General features: G+C 46.6%; 1 protein-coding gene across 31 annotated transcripts in view; it reads left to right on the forward strand.

The window, feature by feature from the left end:
* Positions 1-14,846, forward strand: part of MAP4 (microtubule associated protein 4) — a 1,839,191-nt gene that overhangs the window by 1,651,865 nt on the left and 172,480 nt on the right. For 27 of the 31 annotated variants that reach the window (XM_078662502.1, XM_078662520.1, XM_078662498.1 and 24 more), the window contains one exon: positions 3,729-3,800. The exons of the other annotated variants lie outside the window; for them this stretch is intronic. In XM_078662502.1, coding sequence (XP_078518628.1) covers positions 3,729-3,800 — 72 coding nt within the window. The remainder of the gene's footprint in view (positions 1-3,728; positions 3,801-14,846) is intronic. 31 annotated transcript variants of the gene reach the window in all.

Below are 14,846 nucleotides of genomic sequence, written 5' to 3' on the forward strand. Positions count from 1 at the left end.
TCGATCCTTAGGGTGTAGAATATGCAAGTAGTAGTATTAATCACAAGAAATATAACCCTCTTTATTATGGATGCTCTGTCTACCAACAGATTCATGACCAACCTGCCTGCCTCCCCACTCTGATAAGTGGTTACTTTATTGGTTATATAGTTTTGAAAAATCATTACTGAGAGTAAGTAATTTATTCATTAAGTTTAAACAATTAGTAATATTCCATAGAATTATAACAACTAAAATACTTAAATATCACTCAAACAGAATCTTAAGTGCCAGAAAATGTATAAACCGAAAATAAAAATTGACAAATCATAATCAATAAAACTTTATTCGGCCACATTATAGCGATAAAAGTACATTTACACAGAGTAGCTCGATAAAACTCTACAGATTCATAATAAAAAAGGGCAAAGCTACTATTTCATGTACAGTAGCTGTGTACCAATTTTTTCGCCCTTCTATTTGTTTAGTTTGTCATGACATAACTAGAATATCTCCAAGTCCTAGACAAAATGCATATTATACAATGTCAACACAAAATTAAAAACAGTACTTTCTTAAAGATTTAATTACTGGACCTGGTTCAGTGCCCAATCAAAATTTTCCTTCAGCATAAGACCCATGCTGAGGGACTCACCACTCCCTAACCTATCGATGATGAGGCAGCAATCACAAATATATCACAACAGGTCATACAGCAAGAAAATTATAAAAGTAACATCCTAAGCCTGAACAATGTGCGTTTGATACAGTACTGATATAAAATTAAAAGCAGTGCTTCCTTCAAGATTACAGTACCAGACCCGGTTCAATGGCTAATCAAAGATTTTCCTTGTATGTAGGGCCCCTGCTAAGAAACTTGCAACCCCATAACATATCAAGGGTGATGACCACATTTGCAAATATATCAAGGCATGTGTTACTTGTGCAAAGTAGCAATTTTTTAAAAGGGGTAGGATATATTTTGACCGGAGATCACTATAAAAGCCACAGAAAAACGTAAAATTTAACAAATCTTGGTCCGAAAAATCATCACAAGAGCAAGGCCTTAGGGTCCCTGTCTTGGAGAAACCCTTGGGGACTGAAAGATACCAATGAGTAAAATTAAACCTAAATTTAATTAAAAGAAAACGACGATCCAAGTTTTTGATAAGAAACTAAAAAGGTTGGTCTAAAATTTCAGGGCTTAATATCATGTATTGTCTAATCATGGGTTTGCTAAGTTCGCTGTTTTCCTTTTCCATCCTCTTCCTAGTTAAAAATTGATTTTTAATATCTTTCACCTCTCCAAGGTGCAACTGTCTAGGGTGCCTAAAAAGCTCAGGACGCCCTAGTTCCGTTAGTTGTTGTGAGATGTAACCTAACCAGGGGATATATGCGGACCTATCAAGCCTTATACAATCTTCTAAAATAATTTGGTTTAAGCATGGTGTGGGCCTAGACCCTATTTTTAGCCTCCATATTATGGGGGCCACTGCTATACAATCTGAAATATAGCCCTGTCCTAGTTCTTCATGCACCAAATTGACAGATCATTACAAATATTTAGAACATTGCAAAATCAAATAATAATAGATTAAAAGTAATACATTTTAGATTAAAGTTCTAAATTTGTGGGAATTCCTTTCCTATGATATTAAGTATAGGCACTTGAGTCTAAAGACTATTTCCTTTTGGACCATACTACACATTTCAAATATCCATGTTTCAATTTGTGGTTTGGATAAAGATTTCCAGTTTTTCCGTAAGATGCTTTTGCCCAGACTTAATTCTATGACATCTGTTATTTTCTTTGCAACCATAAAATTAACCTGAACTGTCCCATTTCTCACACACAATTGGATAAATATTATTCGCAAGCCCCTCAGATTATCTGAAATCTGTTTTGACTCAACCTTTTTAGTTCTTGCTTGACAGTGAACTTAACTGTTACCTATTGTCACCAAATCTTTAAAATATACATACAATTGAGTTTTGTCTCCACCCAGTAAAGCATTTCTCTCTCACATTCCTCTTGGTTTTGACTGATGTACCATTGCTTTGATTAGAATACATAAGGGGTTATTTTACATCTGAAAAGAAAACTCAGTCATCACTGTTTGTTGCATTCAATTCTTTCTCCTATATGTATTCTGTACAAAAGCAATCCTAGTTGCTACTTTTTCTCTAGCATTGGCAAAGACAATGAGACAGTTTTTAATGTGCTAAACAGCATTTGTGAGTGCCTGCGTTTGATTTAGGACATGATTCCAGACTTAATGGCTTTGCCAATGTTTGTTAATTTTTGCTGTAGACTTACTAACACTTAATATGGGAATCTCTTAAGAGCCTATTTATTGCTTGCAAAACTGAAATAAGTATGTTAAACTGATGGTGGTTGTTTGAGATGTGAATTATCACATGGTGAAAGACCCGTATGCCTGTAGAATGACTGGAAATTGTGGACCGAGGAAAAGAGTTCACAGACCAACTGCAGTTTGTTCGAAAATGTCTTTTTGATTGGTTACGTGAAGATTCTGTTTGCAGTTTCACTTTTAAGCAGTCTTCGTGACTGCTTCCCTCCCTGAACCATTCCTGCATATGCTGTATGCCTGATTTTGTATGTGGATTCTCTGTCTCTTTGCTGCACCCTGTGCAGTAGCGACTCTACCTTTTGACCTACACCTCTCCACTCTCTCCAGCTGTACATAAATATAATTTCTTCATCTTCTCTGTATCTCAAATATACTTCCAGTCTAGGCACAGCTGTTTCCTTCAGCAGTTTGAAATCAAGGTCGTCGATTCCCATCATAATCGATCCTTTTAAATCTATGCATCCTCTCTAAGTGCACCTTTATCTTAACTCTGCATTCTGCTTAGATATCCCACGTCTTTTCTCCATACCCACATCTTATATTTTATCTTATAACTGCTTCCCTTCAAGTATAGCTTGCATCTTGCTTCTACCTCCTGTCTAGGGATTTTTTCCCTTACCTCTGAATCCTTTCTTACCTGCAACTTATGTCTCTTCTTTATATACATCTGTTTTTTATATTTGTGTTCTGTGTGGCATTTATTTTGTATTTTGTCTGTGTATACTTTCTAGTTGTACCTTTATCTTATGAGGGAATATTGGTTTTCTCTCACACTGCTCTACCCTAATGCATCTCCATTTTTGAAGGGCAGATAAGAAGGGTCCCTGTGGCACTTCTCACCATACATTATCCGTTCATCTTACAGGTCTTGATGTATCTTTGTGTGTGATGAAGCAAGGGTCTTGAAGATTCTCACTGTGCACAATACTTGCACCTTCATTAGGTGTCTGTGTGTTTTTTGTGGGAAGAGAAGAGAGGGTCCTGCATCTCGTTCTCACTATGCTGATTCCCTGAATCATTTCTAGATATGTTTTTCTTTTTTCGGGTGGAAAGGATGATTCCTGCACACTTTGTACTCTTACTGCATCATCTTGGCGAATATTTATTTTCTCACATTAAGGTGTGTTCCTGTGCACTTTCTGGCTCTCAGCACTTATTTTACATCCTTTCTCCGTGTCCTCACTTATTCACAGGGATGATGGGCCCTTCTCACCTTTCCCTGTCGCTGAATCCTCTCTAGGTATCGGATGAGAACACGTTCTTCTGAAATCTGCCTCGTTCTTACAGTTTCAGCACACTCTGCCTATTCTAATTTTCACTCTGCGCTTAAAGCCGTTTACACCAAGAACAGTGAAATAAATTGCCTATCCTTTTCAGGTTGCAAAACCGGCACCAAGCAAAAAAGTACAGCCAGTCAACGCCCCCAAATCCAGACCGGGCAGCGCCAATGTAAGTAGGAGGGCCGCGTCCCTCTAATTTGATTTTTCTACTTGTCTGGGTTTTTGGATTTGGATGCTCAGGAAAAGGCAGCATCATACATCACATGGTCTAAGCAGGTCAAGATTTGTTTGCACCTGGTCCTCTGTTGATCCACTGTATGCCAAGTGTCACTTATGGTCTGTACAAACAAATGGTGTAGGCTCTATTATAACTGTTGCTGATAGATGATGTATAAAAAGAACCACACTAGATAGTTCAATCATTTACTGCTTGAACCAACCCTAAGTCTGTTGACAGGGACTGCCCTGTTCCTATATTTCGCCCATCGAAGGGTTGCTGTATGTAATGCATCTAAAAACCATTCAACGCATTGTATAGAAAGAAGACTCCATGGTTTGGAACCTATGTGCTGCTCTTCTCAGTTCACTGTTTCGACATGCCCTGTACTTTTCAGCAGTTAATTTGACAATCTGAGTCTACTCGAGATTCCCCATGAATAGCAGACTTTTTTCACTTCCCAGCAATACAAAGGTTGTCCTGCGTGGCAGTTGGATTCTGGTCAAAGGGTACAGGGCATTTTTCTGTACCACTGCAGAGGAGAGGGTCTGCCTTTATCGTCCTTGTAAAATTCATGCAGTTCATCATAACTGTTATTTTCCTTCATCCATGATTGCTGCTGTAATGTATGAATATGCGTAAAGGATCGGGATGCCGCTACCGAGTGAAGGGTGCCAGTTGTGGACAGATTATATGTTTGTCTAATTGTTGGTTCCGGTATAGGTTGTCTTCATCTTGCTGTGGCCAAAAAAAACGCAATTTCTATTGTTCCCCAGGTCCACTTTGCTTAAAAACCTGCAGCTATCTTCCGGTCTATTGCAGTATATATACACTCCCAGCCAAACCATTGTGTGTTTTAATCATTTCTCAAGTTCCATTCTGTGTTGAGCTGTGCATTGCCTAACAACCAGACAAGATGACTTTGGTTTAGGATGTCAAGGTTCAACATACTTTTCTAGTAACCAGTAGGAATCACTCTTCCTCTGTCTTTCCGAACAGCCCAGGAAAAATGTGGAAAATATTCAGAGAGCTCTCCATCCTGAAGTGTTTCAAACATACACCTTGATTGGTGCGGCTCCCCAACAGTGCACCAAATCATGATAAATTCTCTTCAATCCTGGCTCTATATCGCATTCTCAACCTCTGCGTACCGCTGCCACTTGGTGGGGCCAAAAAGCCACATCTTTGCTTCTACTAAACTACTTTTGCATCCTGTGGCTGAACCTGAATTCAGTGCTGTAGAATTGGCTGAGAGAGCTATGTAATCAGGCGGAGACCCTCTGTGCAGGGTGCATACTTTACCATAGTGCTGAAATACAGCCAGTGTCTTTTGCTACTCACAAAAAGTGAAGGGCACCGATAAGCCTCTGAACATCCAGCTGATGACTTCTTGTTGCCAGTTCACCCAGGCTCCAGAGGCGTACCCTTCCAGGGAGTACTTGATCTGCCGCCTGCTCTGCCAGTCAACTTCCTTGAGGTGCATGATTTAAGATTGCTTTCGCTGACAAAGTTCAACCCTGTACTGGTGATCCTCTCCTCAAGGCAAAGTCAATAGTCAATTGTCTCGTTGATGTCCCTCCTTTGGGGATTGTGGACTCTGTGGCAGACAAATTAGTTCAGGAATTAGGGCAAACAGTTGCTGCACCCCCTCCAGGCCTATGTAGAATTGCCTTTATGCTGTCCTCGGTTCTTCTCCCAGACTCCTTCATGGATGCTGCGAGTACTGAGTGGAGGCTAGGGAAGCCCTGCCTCTCATCTGAATAAAGCTCTGGTGCAGGCACTGCTGCCTATTGTGCAGGTCCAGGTATCCCTCGGTGCAGCTTTTGCAGTCTCTGGTCAAATGCCTCTGGGCTAAAGCCCCCTTCTGCTTTAACAAAGTGCCCAGATTCCCTCATTTATGCGGGGTTGGTCTGTCTCGTAGTTGGTGGCAGCAGTATCTCCCACTGACAGCCAACACTGGCTAAGGAAGTCCAGGTGTTCTCAAACAGGCTCTGTAGATTTTGTTTTGGCGGGGTGGGGGCTGTGCCTGCCGTCTCAAAAAGCTTAGACAAAAAGTAGCAGGCACTGGAGGACTGGTTCTCTTTGTGTTTGGGAATCCCACAGCTCCGTCTGTGCTAGTGATGGTGGCTATCAGGAAGGGCAAAGCTGTGTATCCCATCATGGATAAGGAGTCTAAGTGTCTGGGGACATACAAAAGTATGTACTAAGAAGTCTTAACCTACAATAGGCAAAAGGCATTGCCATAATATCCATATAGGGTCACTGACTCCAAGGATGCGTTAGACTGCTATTCTTCCTTGTTTCCAGGCAATACCAAGGAAGAGAATTGGTTAATAGCCAACCCAGGCAACAAAGCTCTTGAGCACATACTACTGATGTCTGGACTTAATCAGCACGACTGGCAAGATCATCAACTCGCAAGTAGCCATGCATCAGCTGTACTAGCTCAAGTCCAGGGACCTGAAAACAGGGGCCCAGCAAAGTAATCTGCCTTCCCTTTGATGGGAAGAACGTGTTCTATTCCTCAATGGATGAGGTTCTGTAGCAGTTTTGCAATGAGCACGGTCCTGGTTCAGTCACTGACTACCATCAAGGTGTTATCAGCCAGACAACGTCCTATGTTCCAGCTGTCAAAGGACTTCTAGCCAGAGTCTCCTCTTTTTAAAGAGGCAGATTGGCGAAGAGGAGAGGCTTCAATGAGCAGAACGAGCCTGCTGCTTCTGCCTCAGCTGAGGGCAAGACCTCTGTATCTTACCTGTGGTCCAACTGCCATCCTCCGCATTAGGGAGGCACACTTTGACAGTGGGGAGGGAGGGGGGGGAGTCTTTCCTTTCAGTAGCCAAGCTGGTCACTAGATATTCATGGGTTACATCAGTTGTGAAGAAATGTTTTACCATTTTATTTTCAATTTTATTGTTTTAGATCTCTTACGAGATCAACAAATATACATAATTCCATCACTTTATATAAAAATCTTCTATACACATTAAAAAAGCTCATTTTAGAACATAAATTAAATAGAATTAATACACTTATACAGTTTGACAAACATTGATTTGGTGGGCATTTTAAAAAAAAGCAATCATATCAGTGATAGAGAGGTTTTATCTAAAAACAATAGGTTCTAAAAAACGATTTCTATCCTCAACTACCTCCTTATTGGAACATAAACTTAAGACATGTATGAAGTCAGAGTTCCATTATAGCAGTGATCGCAAACCCTGCTATCTTCAACTTGGTTATTCCAAGTGCTTGTATGAGCATTTAGAGGGAGTATACCTAAACGCAGCATAAAACATCCCCTGATACTATGCTCCAAAGTAAATCTTACGTATTTGTGAGAGATCTTAAACTCAGTTGTAGAGGTGAGAGATTTATAATGAGAAAGTTGACATACAAGTTTCATATTTCAATGAGGCCCCTAAAAATCCTTCTTCTGCATGTAATAGTTTGAAAGCCCATTTGATAATATTGGCTCGAGCTTTTGAGAATGCAGTTACTATGGCGAGTTCTAAGCGCATGAACTGTACTGAGACAGCCTGGCTCAATAGGATTAGTTGCCGTAGTAATTTGCCTTCAGCATTATTCAGAACACTCCATCTAGCTATTGGGATATACTATGTAGCATAGGTTATAGTTGGAGGAATTTTTGCCCTATAAACTTCTAAAAGAGTTTGAAAGTGCCTGTTGCCAAAGTAAGAGTAACATTTCCTTAATGAATTTGTATGTGCCACTGCTTTTTGATTCATCTGATGTAGGTGGGAATGGACTTCTAGGGTTTGCGAAAAGACCCTCTCGAGATATGTATATGCTTTTGTCACCTCAATTATTTTATCGCCTAATTTCTATTTATATTGGATATGGTGTTTCCAACCCCTAAATGGGACTATCTTGGTCTTAGAAATATTCACCTTTAGTGGTTTGATTCTGAGTATTTTGTAAGGGTATCTATATTTCTCTGTAAGCCCAATGGGGTAAGATCAAAAAGAACCACATCATCAGCATACATCAGCACATGTATATTTTATAAAGCTACTTTAGGAGGGAAATTATTTACTTTTTGAAAAATCTGTGGTAGATCGCTTATATAGAGTGAGAACATGAGGGGAGCTAATAGACAACCCTGCTTTAAACCAATCTTAGTGGAGATCTTACGGGTCAGGCCTTTATCACCCCATCTGAACATTACACCAAGTTGCTGTATGTAAGGATACGATTAGCCTCAAAAGTGAGACTTGCTACCCTATTTCCTTTAGTTTCCTCCAGAGCGAAAGATTTTCTATTCGCCACACTAAAAGAAATGTTGGAGACTTGTGGCCGACCTCCCACAGATGCGTTTGCAACTCCAGTGTTGAACAGTTCACTCCGTTACGGTGTGGAGCCCCAAGACTGATGTTTGACTACATCTGGGGTAATTTCTGTTAGAGGTATGCAGATTTGCAAACTCCTCAAGCTTGCAAATTTGTAGCTTCTTTTTATGGAAATATCTTGCAAGATTCTGACCGTTCAAACGAAAACACAATTGTTAAAACAAATAAGTTTCTACTTCCTTTGCAACACTGTTGCATAGAGCTGTGCAGGGCAGCAGGTGTACTTCTGCCACTTGGTATCAGTCCACTGTTCCTAGGCCAACCTGTGGGAATCCGACTCTAAAACCGCCAAGGAAGCAGTCACCTGAAACCAGTCCTCCATCTTCCACATTTCCTATTCCCTACACCTCTTGCTTGCCCATGGTGAGGTTTTAGCTGTTTTCATCTGGATGTTATGGCACAGAATAACACACCCTCAATACATCTGCACTATGGATATACGGTGCGTAGATGACAGGGTGGGTTTTTGCTACATTTCAAGCAAAATTGTCAGCAATCTGGAAACTTTGTTCGTTAAAGCTGAGGATTTCAGTCTGTCATTAGTTTTCTTCACCCTTTAATATCAAATCCCAATCCACACTTCTTGTCCCAGCTTATTCCTTTTTACATAGAACAATACTGCAGTGCTGACAAAGCCAATGAAGTTTTTGTTTTTAACCACTTTTTCATTCATTCATCAGTTTTGTGCATTATACAGCATTTCGACAGTATGACAATCCACTTGTAGTCTACAATTATATAAACATCAAGTGTTGGGATTTTCATGTCCCATACAGAAAAGTAGGCTTATATTACTGCAGAAAAGAAAGGGATAATGAGAAGGAAAAAGCAAACAAGACAACTACAACCTTGAGGGTGGTCTCATAGTGTGTATAGTATCTGAAAGAAACAGTTATTTATAGATTCCTTACTTTAGAATTACCCCCAGTTGTCAGACTGGACCCGGAAAGTTTTTCGTCAGCAGTACCCCTGCGAGTCGAAAGGTGTCCTCGGTCGGGTCCGCGTTCGACATTTGCGTCGTCGTGGCCGGGATGAAGTTGCGGTAGCTACTAAGATGCCGACGTCAGTTCTTTCTTTTTCCACCACTGCCAGCGCAGATCCGGAGAGAGCGGTACCTCCAGTCACTTTTTGACTGACGTTTTGCCGGCTTTGGTAGACGTCGATTTTGAATCTTTGACTCCTGGTGCACGTCAGGGATGCCCGGTTTTAAGGCTTACGGTTCTGGCAGCCAGCTGATATCGGTGACGGATCTGCACCACGTGTGCCTGTTTTGCTTGGAGCGCGACCACGACCCCAAGTCATGCTCCGACTGCCGGACCATGAATCCGAAGTCTCTGCGGGATCCCTCCCGTGGCTCCGCGTGTGGAGCTCCAATGGTCGACTTAGAGTTTCCCTCCCTTCCCATGACCCAGAACGACCGTTGCCCAGCTTCATACCTTTTACGAAGTGATGCATGCCATCTTTGGGCAGTCCAACTCTGCCGGAGTGCATTCTGGTCCCGTGTACTCGGCTGGGGGCCCTGTGCCTATGACGCCGGCGGCTTCGGCCCCGACAGCACAGGGCCCCCTTGGATCCAGGCCTGGATCCGGACCGGTGCAGATTCCACCGGCACCACGTCTGCAGCCGACACCGGTTGTGTCGGCTGCAGACGTCAACATAATCTCCTACGCCAACAACACTCAACTGATCCTCTCCCTCACCACGGACCCCATCACAGCCAAAGCCAACCTCCATGAAGGAATGAAGGCCGTCGCCGACTGGATGAAGATCAGCCGTCTGAAGCTGAACTCGGACAAGACAGAGATCCTCATCCTCGGCTCCAACCAGTCAGCCTGGGACGACTCCTGGTGGCCAACGGCACTGGGGGCAGCCCCGACCCCCACTGACCACGCACACAACCTGGGAATCATCCTCGACTCAACGCTCTCAATGACCAAGCAAGTCAACGCCGTCTCCTCCTCCTGCTTCAACACCCTCCGCATGCTTCGCAAGATCTACAGATGGCTCCTGACAGATACAAGAAAGACAGTCAGTCACCCAGGCCCTCGTCAGCAGCAGACTTGACTACGGAAACGCCCTCTACGCAGGAGCCCCGACCAAGCTCATCAATCGACTACAATCCATCCAAAACGCCTCGACACGACTGATCCTCGATGTACCACGACACGGCCACATCACCCCCCACCTGAGAAACCTGCACTGGCTCCCCGTCCACAAGAGGATATCCTTCAAGCTCCTCATCCACGCACACAGGGCATTCCACAAGACCGGCCCAGCCTACCTCAACAGACGGCTCTCCTTCTACACCCCCAACCGCCAGCTCCGCTCCGCCGACCTTTTACTCGCCACCGTCCCGCGCATCAGAAGAACAACCACCGGCGGGAGACCCTTCTCCCACCTCGCCGCAAAGACATGGAACACCCTCCCACTGAGCCTAGGACAGACCTAAGAACTGCTGACCTTCAGGAGGATACAGTAGCGGCCTCTCCTCCCCTCTCCTCCCCCCCCCCCCCCCCCCCGCCCTCCAGCACCTTGAGACCCTTGTGGGATCTGTAGTGCGCTTAACAAATGACTGATTGATTGTGTCCCCAGCTGGCGTTGACCCCAGCCTCCATCTAGATATAGACACGGAGCCGGACCGGTGTCACCGGGTACTTTTGTGCCCCTGTTCTACCCTGGCTCTTTGAGACCACATTGGCAACTAGAGGAGGGTGAGGAGGACTGGGAGGGGTCTGGAGACCCTTTGACTGACCAGCTAGGTCACAAACTGGACTGGATAGAGGAACTGGGGGAAGCCAGTGGTCTGGATACCTCACCAGAGCTTGGCATGTTGGCTCCTCCTACCGTGGCTATGGAGGAGGGAGCGTCTCACGCCGTGGTGTTGCGAAGGGCGGCCAAAGAGCTCAACCTCGAGCTACATACGGTAGCAGTCAGGACTAACCTCCTGACAGAGGTGCTTCAACCGGCAGCACACTCTTCGGAGCTCCTGTTACCGTTTAATGAAGCCCTCACGGACATCCTTTTGGGCACCTGGTCCAGGCCTAACACAGGGGCTCCTGTGGATAGGGTGATTGCCCAACACCACCGCCCAGCTCTGGGCGTCCCCACTTGCCTCTCCCAACACCCCACCCCTGAGAGCTTGGTGGTCCAAGCCTCTACATCCAAAGGCGAATTTCCTAATGCACCACTGTGATGGTGGGTGCGCGGCGGGCTGGAAAAGCAGGCAAGGAGGCCGGATGTAGTGGGCTATGCCGGTTTTTATTTAGTTGTCAGAGTCAAAAGAACAGGAGGTGTAATAATGATGTCCAAGGCTCTTCCGGGTTCTTCTCCGATGGGGAAGTCTTGAACGGTTCCTGGGTTCCGTCTGGTCGGGTCCGGCGTAGGGGAGGCACCTCGGAGGGCAACAAGAGACAAGAAGGTACCGTTAGTCCGGAGGGAACTCTGTGAGTTTCCTTTCACCGACACCGGGTAGTGAGGAGAGGAAGAAGAGGGTCGGGAGAAGGAATAAAGGACGGATATACAGCAAGAGTGATAGGGCGTGAGTGAAGGGAGGGATTCCACACAGTGCGAGTGCTTTACAGGTACTATACAGTGCAAGATAGGGAGGAGTTCCTATGTGGTTCGTGCCTAAGAGAGGGAGGGAAATTTACACTATATATACAATGAGCACCTAGCGCGCTCTCAGGGGTGTTACTAGTACTCACAGGGTCCGCCGCAACTCTCCGATTGAGTTGCGGCCGCTCTTCAGCCACCTCCTCAGGGACTCCACCAATCTTCTGACCACACGTCTTCTTCGAGTTTCGCCTCGTCTCCGTCTTCTCCTCCAGTCCGAGCGTCCTGCCACGATTCTCCCACGGCGTTCTGGGCTTCCCGTCTGTTTTTCACTGGTTCTGTCGCTGCCTCCGGGGTGGGACTTCCGGGGTCGGAAGGAAGTGTTTCCTGTCGGCGGCTTCCTCCGATTGGCTCCTGTAACACAGAGAGGGGCGGGAGTCTCCTCGTCATGGGGTTTGTTCCGATACGGGTTTCGTTTTCGGGAGAGTGACCGAAGGGGCTTGCAGTTATGTCCGGTAGCGGTAAGTTTCTGGGTGGAGTCAATCCTGGCAGGGAAGATAGCGGGGCCACATCACAACCACCTGATAGGGAATCCAAAAAGGTGGACCATCTTGGGAGGATGTTTTGTTCCTCCAGCTTGGGACTGCGGTCGGTAAACACTGCATGTCTGTTGGGCCGTTACACCCACGCCGTGTGGGATACGGTGGTGCAAGTGCTGTACCAGTGCCCCGAGAGGCCCGGGCCGTACTCTCTTGTGCCGCTGCAGAGGGGAAAGATGCAGCAAAGTTTACCATTCGCTGTGGACTGGATACCGCCGACTCGCTAGGCTGGACGATTTCCACGTCTGTAGCCCTTTGATGATATGCCTGGCTGAGATTGACTGGCTTTTCTGGGGATGCCCAAGCTACCCTTATGGACATGCCCTTTGATGGCCATAGTCTGTTTGGCGACAAGGCAGACAGTGCACTAGAGCACTTAAAGTACTCACAGGCTACAGCCATGTCCTTGGGCCTCTCCACCACTTGCCCTGCGCAGTCTGCTTTTCGCCCCTTTCGTAGCTACGGAAGGGGTGTCCCACCACGTTCCACCTAGGGTCACAGGCTGGCGCAAGCTGTTCAGCCCCATGTGTGGCTGTAGACGTGGGAACCACCATCGTGGTTCTGGAGGCCAGCGAGCCGGCCAGTCTATCACTGCGCCCCCTCTGCAGCAGCCTCCAAACCCTCCTAGTCTGACTTTCCAGGGCCAAATCACCAGTGGGCGGCAGGATTCACCATCACCTCCCCCACTGGCTCACCATGACGTCAGACAGGTGGGTTTTGCAAATAGTCAGAAGGGGCTAGTCCTGCCCCTTCAAGACTACCCCCCAGCCATGCCAACTCAGTACCATCGCATGTCAGAGGATCATCTGGCTCTTCTCCAACAGGAAGTTATGGCTCTCTTGGCCCAGGAAGCCATCGATCGAGTTCCTGCCCCGGAAGTAGGTTGTGGTCGCTACTCCCACTACTTTCTTGTGCCCAAGAAGGACAAAGGCCTGCGTCCTATCTTGGATCTCGGGAACGTCAACCGCTTCCTCCGGAAGGAGAAGTTCAAAATGTTGATGCAAGCTCAGGTCCTGCCTGCCCTCGACCCTGGAGACTGGATGGTAGGGTTGGACTTGCAGGATGCCTATTTTCACATCCCCGTCCTGCCGGCCCACCGGGGTTACCTGTGGTTCACGGTAGGCCACAAGCATTTTCAGTATACCGTGCTCCCCTTTGGCCTTACCAGTGCCCCTCAGGTGTTCACAAAAGTGATGGCGATGGTAGCAGCTCATCTGCACAGGTCAGGGCTTCCAGTCTTCGGCTGGCTGTTGAAGTCGTCTCCCACCTCCAGACTACGGCTGACCTCCTGCATTCGCTGGAGTTCTCCATCAACGTGTCGAAGTGCACCTGACACACTCCCAGAAGCTCCTGTTCATCGAAACGGTTCTGGACACAACGCAATTTCGGGTCTATCCTTCCAAACAGCGAGTCGGGGATAATCTGGTTATGAATCCGATCTTTCAGCCTCTATCCCGGGTTCCGGTCTGGATGACCCTCCGGCTACTGGGCCTGATAGCCTCTTGCATCCTGCTGGTGGACCATGCCAGATGGCATATGTGGGCTCTGCAGTGGGACCTGAAATTCCAGTGGGCACAACATCAGGAGAACCTGTCTGATTGTGTCCAGTTCTCGGAGGGTATTGCATACCAATTGCAGTGGTGGCTAATGAACTAGGACGGCAGATCGCTCTCCCTTTCCCAACCAGAGTTCACAGTGGTGACCGATGCATTGCTTCCGGGATGGGGCAGCCACATGGGTGAGGCGGAGATCAGAGGCCTCTGGTCTATGGCGGAGTCCGGGCTCCACAGCAACCTTCTGGAGCTTTGGGCGATTTGTCTGGCACTCAAAGCATTCCTTACCTCTGTCCGGGGAAGAGTAGTGCAGGTGTTCACGGACAACACCACCGCCATGTGGGACTGCAACAAACATGGCGGGGTGGGGTTGTGGACCCTATGTCAGGAAGCTCTTCGTCTCTGGACATGGCTGGAATATCAGGGCATATCCCTTGTGGTTCAACACCTGGCAGGTTCACTGAGCGCCAGGGCGGACAAACTCAGCTGCAGGTGCGTGATGGATCACGAATGGCGTCTTCACGCAGAGGTGGTGCAAGGTCTCTTTCAACAGTGGGGAGAGCCTTGGTTAGATCTATTCACCACCGAAGAGAACGTGCAATGTCAGCAATTCTGTGCATTGGAATTTCCACGCGACACTCCCTCGGGGACGCTTTTCGTTGCGAGTGGAGTTGCGGTATTCTATAGCCTTTCCACCTATACCACTTCTGCCCAGAGTGCTGAAGAAGATCAAGTGCGACCGGGTCCAAGTCATTCTTGTGGCTCCGGATTGGGCACAGAGTCTGGTATCCCGAGCTATTGCACATGGACATCGATCCTCGGATCCGACTGCCTCTTCGGGAGGATCTTATCTCACAGCAGCAGGGGGCGGTCCTCCACCCGAACCTGTCCAGCTTCCACCTCCTTGCGTGGAGATTGAGCGGC

The sequence above is a fragment of the Lissotriton helveticus genome, chromosome 10 (assembly GCF_964261635.1).
Source record: "Lissotriton helveticus chromosome 10, aLisHel1.1, whole genome shotgun sequence".
Classification (NCBI taxonomy): Eukaryota; Metazoa; Chordata; class Amphibia; order Caudata; family Salamandridae; genus Lissotriton; species Lissotriton helveticus.